The following is a 19,342-nucleotide window of genomic DNA, read 5'->3' as shown; positions in this document are numbered from 1 at the left end:
CACTGTTATTTTATCTTCCTTATATTACCTAACCTTATAAGCGAAAAATTCCGAGTTAAATCTAAATATAAATACATTCAATCGCTTCCTGCAGTTTGTAGCATGCATTTTATTTGGGAGCCTGCAACGACTTTAAAATGATTATCGACTCGCGTTACTGGACTTGGGCATCACCGTTCTTCATCATTTACTGTTGCAATTGCAACAATAAAAACCTGACAGCCGTTATGTGAGTGATAAATTCTTGTAACAAACATCGGTAGTGTACCGCTAGTGTTATCGAAGTCCTTGGTATTGTTATTAAAGTAGGAGCTCATGCTGGCTTCCTCTCCGACCGTACGTGAGAAGGTCTGTCAGTAATTTGTGGATGGTCGTGAGTTTCTCGCCAGCCTGGTTTCCTTCCACCATATTGCTGACCGCCGTCGTATAATTGAAATATTCTTGAGTATGTCGTGAAATAAGTAAATAAGTGTTAAGGTAGGTAGGTGGTGAGCCCCATGCAAATAATTCCATGTCAAATGTACCTACCTAAAATGGTGTACAAAAAAGTTTATGCGTAACCTGAAACAGAAAATCAATTAAGCAAAGTTATTCAACCTCCATTACACATACTGCTTGTAGTGAACGGAGTGTGGAGCCCCTGGTCTACCTGGTCCGTCTGTTCGGTGACCTGTGGGGGCGGGAATCAGGAGAGGGGTCGGGTGTGTGAGGGGCAGAGGTACGGGGGTAATCCCTGTCATGGAAGTACGACAGAGAACCAGGGATGTAACCTCCACCCGTGTCCAGGTAAGACAGGGCCGTGGAGCGCGTTAGTTCTACTGATACACTAAGCATGCTGGATTTCACAGATTAGGTGTGACCATTTGTCACACTGTCGGCACTGTTCTGGCCTTACCGTGCATGCCATTGTAACGTTCTTATGCAGTCTGGCCCTGCGCATGTTCCCGACTCATCCCCGACACATTGCGCCGCATTTCACATCCCCTGCTGCCGTTCCCTTGTATCTTTTATCCTAGGAGGTTCTTGTGCTGTATTATTTGACTTGGGGCTCTGTGGAAGCTGTCCCACCTAAAGCATTTCAGATCAAAATTGTTAATATTGGAGTCAAACTAAACATTCGTATACAAGCCGTCAACCAAAATGGAAGTTCCAGGTAATCAATGGCAAAGCCAATTCCCCAAAGAACTTCTGCCTGATTTACGGGCAGGCTGGCAACGTATTATAGTCTATTTCTTTTAGTGAGTCGCCTATATTCAGCTGTCTATAAAATCAGTCATGCTCGCTACCAAAATTACCTTTAGCCAGCGACACGTAACAACCCAAGCCCGGCCCATGAACGTCCATATTATTCCAAGGAAAATGAAACTAGAATACTTTTTCTAATTCATAATGTTAAAGTCCATAAGATCGGTTTCGACGACAAGAACCCGTTTGCCCTGGTGACGTCATAATTATTCAAAAACCAGTGGCATGGTGGATACTGGGCGGAGTTAAACATGTTTTGATGAATGGGAACACCAGTTACGTAAACTGCTATTGTCAACTGTAAACCCTGTTACTGACACCGCCATATTTGAATTTGTTTACACGTTTTAGTATGATATAACCTTAATAAATGAATTTTATTTTATCTTTTGTAGTATATGGTCTCACGGCAGTGTGGATTTAGAGATGGATATTAGGAAATTAAAGCCATGCATTCTATTCGCAGAGATAATAGTGTAGGCTGTGTTACTGCGTGGAGTTTGTTCTAACCGCTTGTTGGTGGAACCATTGTAAAACAAATTACTCTCCACGCCCATTGTCCAGCATGCAACTTGCTTTTGAATAATTATGACGTCACCCGAGGCAATGAGTTCTTGGTGTCTAAACTAAGCTCATGTAGTTTAACATATTGAAGTAGATACAGTATTGTAAGTGCATTTTCCGTAGACGTTCAACATGTGCTTGGGATGTTACGTGTCACTGGCTACAGATAAATTTTTGTAGCGAAAATGGTTGATTTTACAGACAGCTGAATAAACACGACTCTCTAAAAGAAATAGAGTATATATATTACAAGAGATCCATGGTCAATTGAACTTCGAACCAAGTCGCTATTGCTCGGTAAAAGCTATCCCGTTGTTCTCTCCCAGAGAGCTGTATGGTTCAGCGGCTAAAGCGAGAAGAGAACGTTGTGATAACAAAAAGGTGCGGATACGATTTAAGATGAATCTGATGTGAGAGCAGAACTGAATTAGTGGGTCTTTGGTTAGCCCCAAACTGGGCATCCAAGCCGCACTGCTAATCCATACTGGAAATAGTCCAAATTTTGTCAAAGAGACAAATGTAAAATAACGTCGTTTCGGGTAAAATGAGGACAAACAGATATCGAAGCTGCATGATAGATTCTGGGGAGATACCTGTTTTAGAAATAAAAATTTACATTTAAAATATAAAGGCCATCCACTTTTTAAGGTTATCTTTCATGAACTAGGCTGTAAGATATTGTAATGAAAACAGAATTTTAAGATGTACTGTAAGAAGATCTTTCATTGTGTATCTGAATCGAATGTAATCTCTGAGTCTTTACCTTCTGTTTGGAATTTATAATTATTTATTTTCTCGGTTCCATAACCATTCTTCTTTTGCTCGTCTGACTCTCATATTACATTTTGTGTTATTCTATTTTTCAGCTAGACCAACATTTGGATTTCTCCTGTGCTAGTTTCTTTGATATCCATGTGGTGTTCCCATTTGGCTTTTCATATTTCTCCCAACCTTCAACACCAACAGAAATATACCTTACTGGAAATATCATTATTGCTAAATGTATTTCACAAAGTATTGTCATAGCGCCTCAGTCTTGCCTTTCAGTATCTCTCCGCCATTAAGACAAGCCATTTGAAAACTCATAGTATGACTGGTGGTATTTCCCCAAATAAGGGCTGAGATTTCCGACAAATTACTTTAGCGTTGGTTACAAAACAACAATACGCCCCGAAGTTCCAGCTTAGAGGAGCCACAAGAACCGTTACATGGACTCTCTGGAGAACGAAGCGAGAGTTTCCACTCACTCACTACATCATCACTCAAGATTTTTGTTCAACTAATCCATGGCTCGCTTCTCAAAGCAGACGCCCAGCTAAATCAGGCGCGTGACTGTCGTGGCAACGTTAAACAAAGAAGACGCCGCCATTATAGTTACGCTCAACTGTTACCCTTTTCAAGACTGCGGCGGTGTGGCAGAGAGGCTTGGATGAGATTGGTTGTGAATCGTGTTGTGTGTCACGTGTTGTTATGTAACAGAAACCAAATCACAAATTCAATAATTCACAATTTAGACGCCTTAGATTTTAGACACTGTTTGACTATTACTAACCTGTCTATTCCAACCTTTCCTTTTATGTAACCGCCTTTAACAGTTTGTATCGGATATGCCTTTTGATTGTGATGTTTCACTGTTTTAGCCTATATATTCCAACTGTGAACAAAGATGTTTTTCCATTGACTGAGTCTAGATATAGACTTTTAAATCTGAGTTCTTAAATTCTTAATCGGTATAAATATTTATTGATGTAGAGCCGTGCTCGTAATGGTACAAATTGCCGTTTAATACGAGATTATGTACACATATACCCTTCTACCCAGGAGTCTCTCACCAATGTGGTCTCCACGAGTTCAAGCCCAGCTCATACTGGCTTCCTCTCCGGCCGAACGTGGGCAGGTCTGCCAGCAACCTTCGGTTAGCCATGGGTTTCCTCCGGGTTCTGTCCGGTTTTTTCTCACCAAAATGCGTGCTGCGACCTTATAGTCGAACTTTCGAAATGGCTCAAAAGTACAAACAAGGGGACACATATATTACGTCTGCACATAAAGAAGGCTAATATTAATTACTATATATTCTTGAGTACGGCGTACATCCCCGGTGAAATTAATTCATTCATTATTATATCTCATGCAAATATGATACACAAATGTACATCAATCAAAAAGGCGATTACAGCGAATCACACGCATTGCTGTCACTTTATAGGGATAAAGTATTTTTCAAGTCTATAGTTCTTTTTTACTTTTTCACTAAGTACTTATAAAGTGTACACATAACAGCCTAGTTTCCCTTGCATAGATCCTATTGTTTGGCTCTAACTACTTGACGTTTTCCCATCCCTTCAGTTGACGGAGTATTCCAGGAGTGGTCCATTTGGGGAGACTGCTCAGTGTCGTGTGGTGGTGGCACGAAAATCAGGACCAGGAAATGTGTCCAACCAAAGTTTGGCGGAAAAGAGTGTGAGGGCAGTGCAGAAGAGGAGAGTACGTGTAATCCTCACCCTTGCCCGGGTAAGTAACTGATCTGTCCGGGTGAGTGCCAGTGCAAAGTCGGATCATGTCGTCTATAAACTAGACGATGTCTATTTTATAGTGCCGTAAGACGAAAAAAGTTACGAAAAACTTATGCACGAAGTTTTGTGATGTTGGGCTTTACTTGTCACAACTATATAAAACATAAAAACATAAAGTAAACTCATTGTCATGCTTGAATTATTGATACAAATGAAAAAGAAAAATGTAATTCCGATATTTCCGGAAAAAAATCATTTTACCTCTGCATGCAGAAATGTTGTAATAAGAAACAGAATAAGATCGTGTTGCTTTGGCGTAAATTTGCGCCTAACTGCTTATTGTCTGGAATCTCCAAAAACAGATGTCATGCTGGCTTCCTCTCCGGCCGTACGAGGGAAGGTCTGCCAGCAACCTGCGGATGGTCAAGGGTTTCCCCTGGGCTCTGCCCGGTTCCCTCTTTGGTATTGTTATTAAAGTAGGAGCTCGTGCTAGCTTCCTCTCCGGCCGTATGTGAGAAGGTCTGTCAGCAACCTGTAGATGATCGTGAGTTTCTCGCGGGTCCTGTTCCCTCCCACCATAATGCTGGCCGCCGTCGTATAAGTGACTTATTCTTGAGTGTGGCGTAAAACACCAATCAAATAAATAAATAAATAGAAACCGATTTACTGTGTCTGTCTGTGGTTAATGTCCCTGTGATTCCATTTATATGTCTGTATGTCTGTGTGCCTTTGTATCTGTCTGGCTTCCACCTGTATGCCAGTCCATTTGCTGTAAGTCTGTATGTTCATATCACTGTGTGTATATTTGTTTGCTTCTCTGTCAATCTGTCAGCCTGACAAGCAGTCTGTTATGATGATGTATTTGGGATGTTTCAGTGGACGGTATATGGGAAGACTGGTCGGTTTGGAACACGTGTTCGCTCACGTGTGGTGGAGGTACACGTAAACGTGAACGTGTCTGCACCGGGACAGCTCATGGTGGCAAAGAGTGCGAGGGAAGTGATTGGGAAGTTGAGGAGTGTAGTACCAACCCATGCCCTGGTCAGTATTTGTGCGTCATTTACAGGACTTACGGCTTCTGTACCCTGGCTACAGCAGTCGCCAACGTATTTTACATTACCTTTCCCTCTCTCCTACCTAGAAAGCAAAGCTGTGACTCTGCATTAGTCGTTATTTTCAAATTGTTTACTTTTATCTGTCAGATTCTCCCCTGATCGCCTTCACCTATAGGACTTTAGGCTTGTGTGTCCCGGATTTACAGCAGTTGTCAACGTATTTAAAATCATCCCCCCCACCCTCTGCACAGAAAGCAAAACTGTGTCTCTGCATGAGTCGTTATTTTAAAGTTGTTGACTGCATGAGTTGTTATTTGAAAGTTGTTGACTCCTGTCTGTCTGCTTCTCTCCTTGTCACCTCCATCTACACTAAACTCTGAATCCGTTTGTAAGCAAGGTTTGTCTCCAGTATATATGTAAATGTACACCCCCCCGCCTATACTATGTTTCCCAGCACTATTATGTCGACTTGACGGTATATGTCACCGTTCTGCATCCACTGTAACCTTCCACAGTGGATAAACATGCCATGAGGTAATGCTGCAGGTTTCTTGCCCATGTCCAAGGGGGGCCAGGTCTGTAGTATAGGTTTTTCGATTCAGCTCTCAGAGAAGCCCGTTTGAAACTGAACCATTAATAATATATTTGGAAAATCCAACTGTATAAAGTAAAACGCTTTTACCGAATGCATAAATCCCTCATGTTTCAATCAAAGTGAAGCAACTGCGATTTGGTACATGTCGTTAGATTCTGGGAAATCCCAAATGTTCTCCACACGAGAACATTTCGAGATTTAGTAAGGTATACATATACATAAAACAGTTGAATCACCAGATTACAGTACAAGAAATTGTCATGTGATTTGGTGATACAACATACGTAAATATCTGTAACAAAGTGGTGGTAATATAGAAGGCATGCGTACAGTGTGAGCTTGACAAAAATTGATTTACTGGAAATAACCCACACCAATGAACACGATGTTTAACCTCAACATAGGCAGTATTAAATTTTATATTGGTAATGTAAATGAAACAGTTTTGTTTATAGTCGATGTTTTAAAACAGTACAAACATTAGGATTAGACTACTTATGCGGAATATATTATAAAGATATCAATACAATCTGTACAACTTGTATAGACTAGCATACAGCATGCTGTACAATAAAGTTAAAAATATATAGAGAATGATTGTACATGGATGGCCCCAAAAATGATGAAACACTATTACTTTTACTATATATGACATATATATCTCCTGGACAGCCTTCCGTTAATACTTCAGATAGTAGGTCCCAAATACACTTTTGATTTTACACACATTTGCTGAAAATTAAAGTGTGGATACACAACTAATGTTTATGTGATAAATGTCCCCCATAATTTATTAGTGTGAATTAAAATGCTTCTGAAGCAAACCACAAACGATAATTGAAATCCTTAACTATTGCTGAGCTGTTTTTAATGTACAATTCAAAAAAGTGACTTTGATTTTCATTGGTTTTCTCTGGTCAGTTGACGGGATGTTCCAGGACTGGTCTGTATGGGGAGACTGTTCAGTCACGTGTGGGGGCGGTATTAAAACTCGGACCAGGGATTGTACCCCTCCTCAGTTTGGTGGGACGGACTGTGTGGGGGAGTCTGAAGAGGAAGACACGTGTAACACACAGCCTTGTCCTGGTACGGTTCTGAGAACACATTCGTCAAACTGTGTTTGGGGATTTAGATGCTATACTCAAGTGTGTCATACGATTAACTTCAGGCAGACCGTATTTTGGTATAGCAATTTTGTCAATTTTGTCTCTCGGCCCGTTGGTCCGTACGTACGTTTTCATGCTGTTCTATTTGTTTTCTTCTAGGGTTTTACTTCTTGGTGTGTAAATATACAGAGATCAGTTTGTGTTGCGCCTGTTGATTTTTTTGCCTGTGGTATGCTAATTTTCCCTATATTGCTATACTTGGTAACCAATCCATCACTCACCTCCATCAAGCCAGTTTGGCCAGTGGCCAGTTTGTCAGTCACAGAGATGTGCATCACTCACCTCCATCAAGGGAGTGTTGATATAATTGGGAACCTTGGGAGGTGCCTGACGGCCTGTTTACTAGTCACAGGGGTGTCCATCACTCACCTCCATCAAGGGAATGATGATATACTTGGGAACCTTGGGAAGTGTGTGAATGGCCAGTTTGTCAGTCACATAGATGTCCATCACTAACCTCCATCAAGGGAGTGATGATATACATGGGAACCTTGGGAAGTGTGTGATGGCCAGTTTGTCAGTCACAGAGGTGTGCATCACTAACCTCCATCAAGGGAGTGATGATATACTTGGGAACCTTGGGAAGTGTGTGATTGGCCAGTTTGTCAGTCACAGGGGAGTCCATCACTCACCTCCATCAAGGGAATGATGATATACATGGGAACCTTGGGAAGTGTGTGAATGGCCAGTTTGTCAGTCACAGGGGTGTCCATCACTCACCTCCATCAAGGGAATGATGATATACATGGGAACCTTGGGAAGTGTGTGACGGCCAGTTTGCCAGTCACAGAGGTGTCCATCACTCATCTCCATCAAGGGAGTGATGATATACATGGGAACCTTGGGAAGTGTGTGACGGCCAGTTTGCCAGTCACAGAGGTGTGCATCACTCACCTCCATCAAGGGAGTGATGATATACATGGGAACCTTGGGAAGTGTGTGAATGGCCAGTTTGTCAGTCACAGAGGTGTGCATCACTAACCTTCATCAAGGGAGTGATGATATACATGGGAACCTTGGGAAGTGTGTGAATGGCCAGTTTGTCAGTCACAGAGGTGTGCATCACTCACCTCCATCAAGGGAGTGATGATATACATGGAAACCTTGGGAAGTGTGTGAATGGCCAGTTTGTCAATCACAGAGGTGTGCATCACTCACCTCCATCAAGGGAGTGATGATATACATGGGAACCTTGGGAAGTGTGTGAATGGCCAGTTTGTCAGTCACAGAGGTGTGCATCACTCACCTCCATCAAGGGAGTGATGATATACTTGGGAACCTTGGGAAGTGTGTGAATGGCCAGTTTGTCAGTCACAGAGGTGTGCATCACTAACCTCCATCAAGGGAGTGATGATATACATGGGAACCTTGGGAAGTGTGTGAATGGCCAGTTTGTCAGTCACAGAGGTGTGCATCACTCACCTCCATCAAGGGAGTGATGATATACATGGGAACCTTGGGAAGTGTGTGAATGGCCAGTTTGTCAGTCACAGAGGTGTGCATCACTAACCTCCATCAAGGGAGTGATGATATACATGGGAACCTTGGGAAGTGTGTGAATGGCCAGTTTGTCAGTCACATAGATGTGCATCACTAACCTCCATCAAGGGAGTGATGATATACTTGGGAACCTTGGGAAGTGTGTGAATGGCCAGTTTGTCAGTCACATAGATGTGCATCACTAACCTCCATCAAGGGAGTGATGATATACATGGGAACCTTGGGAAGTGTGTGATGGCCAGTTTGTCAGTCACAGAGGTGTGCATCACTCACCTCCATCAAGGGAGTGATGATATACATGGGAACCTTGGGAAGTGTGTGATGGCCAGTTTGTCAGTCACAGAGGTGTGCATCACTAACCTCCATCAAGGGAGTGATGATATACATGGGAACCTTGGGAAGTGTGTGAATGGCCAGTTTGTCAGTCACAGAGGTGTGCATCACTAACCTCCATCAAGGGAGTGATGATATACATGGGAACCTTGGGAAAGGTGTGAATGGCCAGTTTGTCAGTCACATAGATGTCCATCACTCATCTCCATCAAGGGAGTGATGATATACATGGGAACCTTGGGAAGTGTGTGAATGGCCAGTTTGTCAGTCACAGAGGTGTGCATCACTAACCTCCATCAAGGGAGTGATGATATACATGGGAACCTTGGGAAGTGTGTGACGGCCAGTTTGCCAGTCACATAGATGTGCATCACTCATCTCCATCAAGGGAGTGATGATATACATGGGAACCTTGGGAAGTGTGTATTGGCCAGTTTGTCAGTCACATAGATGTGCATCACTAACCTCCATCAAGGGAGGGATGACATACATGGGAACCTTGGGAAGTGTGTGAATGGCCAGTTTGTCAGGCACATAGATGCCCATCACTAACCTCCATCAAGGGAGTGATGATATACTTGGGAACCTTGGGAAGTGTGTGACGGCCAGTTTGTCAGTCACATAGATGTCCATCACTAACCTCCATCAAGGGAGTGATGATATACATGGGAACCTTGGGAAGTGTGTGACGGCCAGTTTGTCAGTCACAGAGGTGTGCATCACTAACCTCCATCAAGGGAGTGATGATATACTTGGGAACCTTGGGAAGTGTATGATGGCCAGTTTGCCAGTCACAGGGATGTCCATCACTCACCTCCGTCAATGGAGTGTTGACATTCTTGGGAACCTTGGGAATTTGTCGGTCATGGTGGTGTTTATCGCTGATTTCTATCAATGATGTATTTGGGATGTTTTAGTGGACGGTGTATGGGAAGATTGGTCGGTTTGGAACACGTGTTCGCTCACGTGTGGTGGAGGTACACGTAAACGTGAACGTGTCTGCACCGGGACAGCTCATGGCGGAAAAGATTGCGAGGGAAGTGATTGGGAAGTTGAGGAGTGTAGTACCAACCCGTGTCCCGGTAAGTGCAGATATTTACAAAGCAAATGCTGTCTTAAGAGAATCACATCTTGTTTCATCTGGAAAATTAAGATCGTTCTCCTTTTTTCTTCTTTATTTTTTGCCTACAGCAAGGTTAGCTGTTGTATTTTACTTTGTTTGAAATTGTTTGAAATTAGCGAATCAAGTGTGTACGTAATCCTTTAGTATGTATGATTATATATAGAAGGGACAGTTAAGGTATGAACCATAAAGGTTCATTTGAGCATTTTCGCTACAAGAAATTTTTCCTTGAGTTTCTCATATATCTATAATACAACGTTTTAGTCTCTAATTCATGGTGGATACATGACATCCAGTATATCGTAAATTCTTGCAAGATCAAGTAACCAAACCGTTGAAGGTACCTTTCGCCTACTCGCTGGTAAATGTGTGTTTATGTCGCTATAGTTGATGGCGAGTTCACTCCATGGGGTGACTGGGGCGAGTGTTCAGTCACATGCGGAGGAGGGACTCGGACGCGGAGGAGAGACTGCATCCTGCCACAGTATGGCGGCGAACCATGTAATGGCGACCGATTCCAGATTGAAGACTGTGGCACGGAGAACTGTCCAGGTAGTTGACACAGTTGCAAGAGGCCACAGTCTGAGATTAAATGATTTATTGTCAAACTTATCGAAAAAAAGTTTACTGAAACCTGGAAAATGAGTTTTAGAAAAATGTTCCAGATTCCCATTCCATGTACTTGGATAGCCGCCATCTCGGTTCCATAGCACTGGCGATTGTAGCGGTTAACAGCTCGATAAAATATGAGACTGCCTCCTTTGAGACAGTCAATCGGACATTTCCATGGCCATATTGTTTCCATATAAGAGTCCACTTGCTTGGGGACATCACCTACCTGGGTCACAATTTCAAATTTGGATCGTACGAACCTGCATATGATTGATCTTAAGGGTTTTTCCTGGTGATTCATGTTCTGCTCGCTGATCGTTTCAGTGGACGGGCGGTGGAACGTGTGGGGGAAGTGGAGCCCATGCTCGGAAACCTGTGGGGTGGGAACACAGCAAAGAGAGCGGACGTGTGACGGGCCATACCACGGGGGTAACCCCTGCCAAGGATTGGCCGAGGAGGACAGGGAATGTCAACAACCACCCTGCCTTAGTCAGTAACGCCAACAAAAAAGCGATATCCTCATACTTAAAACTGGTGTATTTACGTTATAATTGATTAGTGTTAAGTAACAAGCTAACATAAAGCTTAACTCGTATTTACCTTGGTCCCTAATTAAGCTCTTGAGTCGCATTTATCAATCAGGAAAACTTGCTTACAATGACGTTTTTGGCATCGTTTTTCTCAAGTAATTTAACTCAACAGTGCTTCATCTGAATATTAAATTTTGATGGTGGGCGTATTTCGACACCTACGTGAACTTATTCCGTAATTGTTTAGCGAAGCTGATATCCCTATGTAATTTCGTCAATTAAGACTTCACAAATTGGCTTTCAAAGCCTTGGTTTCTTTTTAGGTAGTGCAAAGCTCACTAGCAACACATTTTGAATGGAGGCTGACTTGACCATCGGTTACACCAATGTGTCATTTTCATTGTAATCTCAAATCGTAATCTAAGAAAAGTCAAAAGGAAACCCAACACCTGGCTTGAGAAGCTAGTCATCCTAAAGCTAACTTTAGCTTGTATTAGAAATGTTGTCATCAAAAATGTATCTTCTTGAACGTGCTTGTAAATTCGTCAGATGATTTTCACTGTTCCCTTGTCATTACTTGTCCCTTGCTATTGGCACAATGACTCCTATCCCTAGCTCTCTGCACCCTACCTCCCTACCATCTTCATCTTTGTACATTTGTCATTTTAAGTAACATATATTTTTGATTCATATGCTATTTATTGCTTTGCTGTAAATTCATCTTTTTCAAATCTTTATTCAATCTGCTGAAAACGCATAAAAGAGGAAACCTGTATCCTTCAACAGCATATTCGACAGGGGCCTCTAAGCCATCTCATTTTTGAAGAATATGTGAATATTATGTTGGAATATTTAAGAAGATTTTTCCGAAAACTTTGACATGTTTCAATATCATTTATTTGCTCTGTTTTCATATGACACCACTATGTTTCTGAAATTCGTTTTTTTACCTTTCAAGTACCGGGTGACTGGGAACCGTGGTCTGATTGGTCGTCATGCTCTGTCACGTGCGGCGGAGGTATCCGAAGGCGATCCCGCCAGTGTGACATGACGTCACACGGAGACCTGACGGCACCGTGCGCCGGTGATCCAGAAGAAGATGAGGAATGTCACATTTTCCCCTGTCAGCCATATGGTAATGTTTTATCGCCTATGAAGTAAATACATGTACGCTTATTATGCCGCTATAGTTGCCTGTCTACACCAGTCTTCTGAATCATTACTGAAAGGTAAATCATCATGTCGTTGAGGTGAAATGTATTCATGATATATTTTGATTCTTGTTTTTATATGGTTGATGTTTGAAATTTTAATCTTGATATTGCATTTATTTTCGTTCTCTTGCTGGGTTGTGGCCTTTGTCTACAGAGGAAATTGTGTCGCTTAAAGTAATACGGGCCGGAAGCTATAATCTTTTACTCATTCCTATCGTGCAAACTGGTAACGTAGTAATGCTTTACCACAGTACAATGATCAATCACGCGAGAGCCCGAATGACAGTTGCACTAGATAAAGGTGTCTCATTAAATTCAGGTGTCTAAACGCTTAAACCTGCTAACTAGGGCTTGATGTGGTGTAATACGGATCATCGATTGTCCGGCGTGAAGTAAATTAATAGCTATTCTGGTTATCATACTATCTAAACGAAATTGTCAGAAATTTGACCTTCTCAACAGTTCGACCAGTCCATTAAACAGTTATAGGCTATGAAACGATTATCAGTAATTGGATGAATACCGACTGATGTGGACGAGTTATCCTTTTGCCGACCGCTTCGGTGACCTAGTGGTTAGCGCGTCCGACATGAAGTCGGAAGACATGTGATCACACCCGAATTGGGTCATATTAAAGACTTTGAAAATGGTACTTGCTGCTGCCTAGCTTGTCGCTCAGCACTCGGTGGTTAGAGCAAGAAAACAGGACAAGTGGGATTGTTCGGCATGATACTTCAGTGGCGCAGCACTTTGGCGGCATGGACTCGCTCTGCCACAAAAAGACACGGTAGGCTATATGTACACACACCTGATTGAGTGTGATGATTTCTCGTCGTTATATGACTGAAAAAATTGTAAAGTACGACGTTAACCACAGAGCAAAATTTAGTTAAATTTAGTTAAAATTCGCGGTATCATTGGATGACGTCACCATAACGTCACGTTACTAATGTCAACGTAGAAGGTGTATAATTATATGCTATATAAAGTTACCTGACGATAAGGGAGGTAACCTCTATGTATGTGTGTCATTCGGCTTACTCTACACCCATTCATCCGATTGACTTCACACTTTTCACGTGGTTTACGTTGGAATTTAGGATATGTATTGTCCAGTACCCGAAAATTGCACATTTTGAATGCAAACTAGCAACGGCGACGTCACAAATGTTGATTTCACATGTATACTTTTCTTAGCTGTGGAATGAATACTCTACAGGTTAGGGAGACGCAAGGTGGCAGTGGGGAATTATTTTCAGTTCGGACGGCACTCGTAATTAAGACCTACGAAGCAACACAATTGAATAGTTGCCATTTATACTAAGCATTTGCCGTACGTCTGAAGGTCTGCCAGCAACCCATGGATGGTCGTGGGTTTCCTCCCATCATAATGCTGGCTACCGTTGTATATAAGTGAAATATTCTTGAATACGACGTAAAACATCAATCAAATAAATAAATAAATATATAAATACTAAGCATTCGAGTTAATGACAATCCATATTGCATGCGTTTAGCCCGCAGTTGTTCCGGCCTGCGAACCCTAGGCTTGACAGAGAGTGCGGAGGCGGATATTGATCCAGATGGGCCTTCCGGGGAGACCCCTGTCCGAGTGTTCTGTGACATGGAGGCTCAGGGTGGGGTTGGCGTCACCATCATAGGTAAGATCACATTTGTTCAATTACAGGTGCATAGTCAACAGGTGAGCTTCGCTATCAAGTGCTAAATCAAGACTACCGGGGCCCATTTCACAAAAAGTCTAAGCTCAGACGGTTAACTCGTTTCACAAAGAAAATATTTGGCTATCAGCTAAAGCTTTTGTCCTAGATTTGACAGATAGCCCAAAACCCTTGGGCGGCCAGGAGAAAATAAATTCGGCGTAGGAAGTGTTAGACGCCCCACTTTAATTTACTGATTGGAGAAAAAAAAAGGAAATAAATATGGTCCTATCAGTAAATGAAGGCCTTTTGACAAAGCGCCAAAACACATCCGTTGTTGAATTTTCACTTCAACCCTGTGTTGTGAAATTTATTGCTTGCAGATGTCGTTAAAAACGAAAAATGTAGAAGAGATTTATTGTCCGTTTGTATTATTTATACATAGTAATGTAGTATATTTATTATATACTAATAAATACTATATTATATAGCCAATTTAACAGGTATCATCATGGACTCTACCAATCAGATTGCTGCAGAGCGGTGTTATGGCGGGCTTTGGTAAGCCGGCTAAGTTTTAGACAGTTTTACTTTTGTGAAATGTCCTAGTCGGTTAAATGACCCCTAGCCGATTTACAGAACTTAGATGGTACAAAAGCTCAGTCAAATGGGTTCCCATAATCTTTAACAATTAATTGAGTTGTAATTTTAATGTCTTTCCATAATAAATTATTCAGTACTATCAGCATGTATATGGACTTAGCCAGTCATGATGTTCTCCTGGCTTATGTCAAGTGTCTGTTGAAATCCACCCTCAGAAGCCGTCTCAATTTGAAACCACACCCATACATATGCCTGCAGGGTAGACATAAGACATCAAGGAAGTCGAAATGAATGATTGACCCCAAACGGAAGTATTCTAAGAGTTACCGGTACATCAAACTGTTTCGGTCGTTTCTTTGTATGTAATAAGAGAGTAATCTTGTCAGTGAACTCAAGAATCCAGTCCATCTTGTGCTCTTGTCTTAGGGCATGACCAAGAAGAAGAGATTGAGGTGAACGGGTACGAGGGTGCCGGAGAGTACGACACTGGAGAGCTGGTGTACAACGCCACTTGGGAGCAGGTACTCGCATTAGTCGACCTCTCAGCCTCCTGTCGTCAGTTCGTCAGCTGGAAGTGCAAAGCGGCCCTCATGCACAACCGCAGAGGTTCGCAGCTAGACGACCAGACCAAGGATTACATCCTGACTACTTTCTGGCGGAACCGCACAGGCGGAGCGGCTGATTACTGGGGCGGGGCACCGCCGGACAGCGGCTCCTGTGACTGCGGTGTGACTAAAACATGTGCAGACCCCAAAGCGACATGTAATTGTGACTCCAACGACGCAGTGTGGAGAGAGGATGCTGGATATATCAATGTTAAGAACGATCTGCCCGTCACCTCCTTCGCTGCTGGAGATACTGGTAAGTTCTTGTTGTCCACACTTTTCCCTTTATTGTCACCCCATCTACTGCGTGCTAGAATTTTTTAAAAAGTCTTCATTACCGTCATTGAACATCTTGGAAACACAGCCTTTACAGTATCTTCGTTATCATTACTGTCCAAACATTATCTTTATCAACATTACAAACATGTTGGAAATACCGCGGTAACAATACCTTCATAAACATAACGAATATCTTGGCAATACCGTCCCGACTGTGCTTTTATTATTTTTATTATTATTATTATTATTATTATTACTATTATTATTATTATTAATATCATCATAAACATCTTGGAATCACTACCCAAACAGGATCGTCATCAACATTACGAACATCTAAGAAACATTGCCCTAAGATTATCTCCATCATGACGAACATCTTGTATGCATTTACATGCACAGTTAGGATAAGGCCTTAACTGAGGTAAACTGACAAGAGGCCGTATTTCACCGGTTACGTTTGACCATTTACCAACTATCACACTGCCGTCGCTGCCCTGCATTTACTCTGCATGCTGTGCGTCATTTATGGTATTACATACACTATCCATAGAGTACCTTCATCTTTATCATATAAAGTACCAAATATTTATTGCCATCACGAACATCTTGGAAACACTTACCCAACAGTATCGGCATCAACATCACGATCATCCTGGAAATACTGCTCTAACACTCTTCACCATCATCACCAGGAACATCTTGGAAACACTGACCTAACAGTATCGGCATCAACATCACGGTCATCCTGGAAATACTGCTCTAACACTCTTCACCATCATCACCAGGAACATCTTGGAAACACTGACCTAACAGTATCGGCATCAACATCACGATCATCCTGGAAATACTGCTCTAACACTCTTCACCATCATCCCCAGGAACATCTTGAAAAACACTACCCTAATAGTATCTTTATCATCACCAACATATTTCAGATCGTCATTGTAACAATGGACATAATGGAAATGCCCTAACTGTCAGTGCGATATTTTCATAATCGTTGCTAGTTTCTTTTTAAATATCAGTGTTGCAACCTTGCATTGCCTTCGTCGAATTGTTCATGTTTGCTTTACACTTTTGCCGTTTAGCATTCGCCTCTGTGCATCTGCAAAGATTTGTAGGCGAAGTTCATAAAAATTACGATTGTGCAAGGTTATATATCTGTGAGACATAAAATTCAATAGTCTCCCCTATCCTTTCAGGAACAGTTTAGAATCCAATTTCAAATGTTCATACATTTCACATCCCAATCTTACGGCTGATCATATAAGAATTCCAGAGGTTGTAAAAGAAATAGGCAGTTTTTCTAACATATATCTGTATTCAGGTATTTTCCTCCAAGAATCACCTTTCATGCTGCAAAATACAGTTTCAAAAATCTGAAATAAATCGTAAAAAGTCTGCAAACAAAAACTGTTTGGACATAGTTACTTGTGCATAATGTTTATTATAATACTACTATGTTTTAAGGTAACCTTGACGAAGCCGGCTCCGTTGTGATTGGGCCATTGCAATGTTTCCGGGAGTTGATCCTCCAATGATCCAGCTCGTCCGAAGAGCGGAATAATCAAGACGTATCACAAATTATCTCCCATTTACAGTAGACCAATCACCAATCAGTTGTTATACTTGTGTTTTATTTCTATCCTGTTTGATGATTGGTCTATTGTAAGACAACGTGCCATGTGACCACCGTGATCTGTGTTGATTATGTCAATGACCGTTGTATGTGCAGCACCAGTTCACATTAGTAGTAGTGAAGCAAGTTTTACGTAAGTTGTAATATATATATATACATATATAAGTGTGTGTGTTCTCACCTGCTTTCTTACACTGTGTACAGGGATGGAAAATATCGAACTTGGCATTGTCACCATCGGCGATTTGAGATGCTCCGGAGAAGAACCTTAAAGATGGCGCTGCTTATTTGCTTGCCTGTACCCAACTACGCACATATCAGTTGGAAAGTTGAACACCAATTCAGGAAGTTGTCTCTGATCATGCGTTTTGTGACGCGCACTATATTTACTGTGAGTAGTTTAGAGCCTAGCTATCACCGTAATGTGGCCTTCTAGCTTCGTCACCAGCGGTGGTCTTGTCTGTCAGCAGTCAGGTACCTGATATTCGTGGAATGGTATATTATCCTCTCCACAGGTGAACCTGGCAACGAGTCTGGAATCATCACTATTGGTCCCCTCTTGTGTTGGGGGAACAACGTCAACAGTGCTGTGACGTCACCGCCGTAACCAGGGATACCCGTTTAAAGCTCGAGACAACTACCTGTATTGCGATGTCTCCAAAAGGCAGATTCTGTTGTTCTTAAAAGTCCTGTTAATATCAAAGTGTTAATTTAAAGGAACACTGCTGATCACTAAATAACAAAGTAAATTATGTTCGAATGAATCACTACGCTTTTGTTTTGCTTTTCACATCTTTCCTTCAAACTCTTACTCTTCTCGTCACTCTGAAACCACGTTTCCCCTACCGTACGTTTCCTTATGTGTAGATGTCGTTACTTTGATTGCAATGTTAGTACGTCACGACGCATTATACAGGTCCTTCAAACATACATCTCTCAACCCTAGCAGCCTTTAATTCTATCTCCCTCGTATCACGGACCTCCCAAGCACGGTCATACAGAGCATAAGTGGAGCACGCATATCTAATCACTATCACGTCCCAGGCGATATAATCCTCTCTTTTTTTAACTCTGAACAGAGTCTATCGCACCTGTTTTCTTTATTTTGTAGGTTGCTTCCCCCTACTTGGGCCTATATAGTGTCTGTGAGGCCCTATATAGTGTCAGTGAGCACGTATACTCTTTAAATGGCTGCAGCCTGAAACCTGTGAAAGACACGTCTGCAAGGTGCAACATCTTTGAATGGGTTACAGGCTGCACCTATGTTCCCCCAATCTCTCTGTATCCAGTTGCCCGACCTGCTGCTTAGTTCGTTGTATTTCCAGCACCATGCCTGAACAAAGTCTTTGAGACGGCTCTTTGTAAATATAGTACTTAATACAGGAATTTCATGTAGTGTTAAATTTTGTCTGGCTCTATCTTCACTGTTAAAGCCATTGTATTAGATCATTATCTATTTGTCAGTCACGTGGTATAATCCAATAAAATAATTACTGTGCAAGTTTGAAATGTATCTTTGTACTTGTTTTCTTTGTCATGCAGAGCTATCATTTGCCTTCGTGTCTCTATAGATTGACTGATGAGAGCAAATATCGGAAAAATAAAAGAAAAACGAGTTGTATTTTTACTTCCAGTTACTTGAAAGAACAAAAAATTAATTTGTGTCTATTTACGAGTTAATCCGCCAATCAAAGCGGATTTAAATACGATTCAAATGACACAGGAGTATTACTGCATAAAAGCAGCCAGATATTTAAGGATGAAATCATGGTACATTTTAGGGATGTTGATTCCTGCAATAGTTAAATTCTGTATCGGAAATGCTGCCATGCGGCTAAGCATTCTCTGCAAACAGGATGTCGATGATGGAAAGAACAGGGTGTAGTCTTCAAATTTCAAACTTGGAAAGGAACCGTAAGTAGTTTCCTAGTATGTGTATTATGCCAACAGGAAGAAACGAGCAAGACTCGCTTTATACTAAAAGCCTTCAAACGCGCGTAAATGGGAGATATGGAAAGAATCCTGGATGTTAATGCTCTAAAAAGGGCTCTCAGTGAACATCAAAACACCACCTTGGGATAAGTTTGTTTGAGGGTCACAACACG

General features: G+C 41.8%; 1 protein-coding gene across 1 annotated transcript in view; it reads left to right on the top strand.

Annotated features, from left to right (window-relative positions):
• The window catches only part of LOC135470642 (SCO-spondin-like), a 35,311-nt gene extending 16,600 nt beyond the window's left edge, over window positions 1–18,711 (top strand). Inside the window, exons 18-30 of the mRNA XM_064749677.1 lie at window positions 622–786; window positions 4,156–4,320; window positions 5,199–5,363; window positions 6,894–7,058; window positions 7,842–8,105; window positions 8,835–9,071; window positions 9,889–10,053; window positions 10,482–10,646; window positions 11,031–11,195; window positions 12,195–12,371; window positions 13,968–14,111; window positions 15,138–15,572; window positions 17,069–18,711. Of these exons, the coding sequence (XP_064605747.1) occupies window positions 622–786; window positions 4,156–4,320; window positions 5,199–5,363; window positions 6,894–7,058; window positions 7,842–8,105; window positions 8,835–9,071; window positions 9,889–10,053; window positions 10,482–10,646; window positions 11,031–11,195; window positions 12,195–12,371; window positions 13,968–14,111; window positions 15,138–15,572; window positions 17,069–17,139 (2,483 nt within the window). The 3' untranslated portion in view covers window positions 17,140–18,711. The remainder of the gene's footprint in view (window positions 1–621; window positions 787–4,155; window positions 4,321–5,198; window positions 5,364–6,893; window positions 7,059–7,841; window positions 8,106–8,834; window positions 9,072–9,888; window positions 10,054–10,481; window positions 10,647–11,030; window positions 11,196–12,194; window positions 12,372–13,967; window positions 14,112–15,137; window positions 15,573–17,068) is intronic.
• The last annotated feature ends 631 nt before the right edge of the window (window positions 18,712–19,342 follow it).

Source organism: Liolophura sinensis, chromosome 7 (genome assembly GCF_032854445.1).
Source record: "Liolophura sinensis isolate JHLJ2023 chromosome 7, CUHK_Ljap_v2, whole genome shotgun sequence".
Taxonomy (NCBI): Eukaryota; Metazoa; Mollusca; class Polyplacophora; order Chitonida; family Chitonidae; genus Liolophura; species Liolophura sinensis.
Note: the sequence above shows the minus strand (reverse complement) of the source record. Positions and strands in the feature narration are given on the sequence as shown.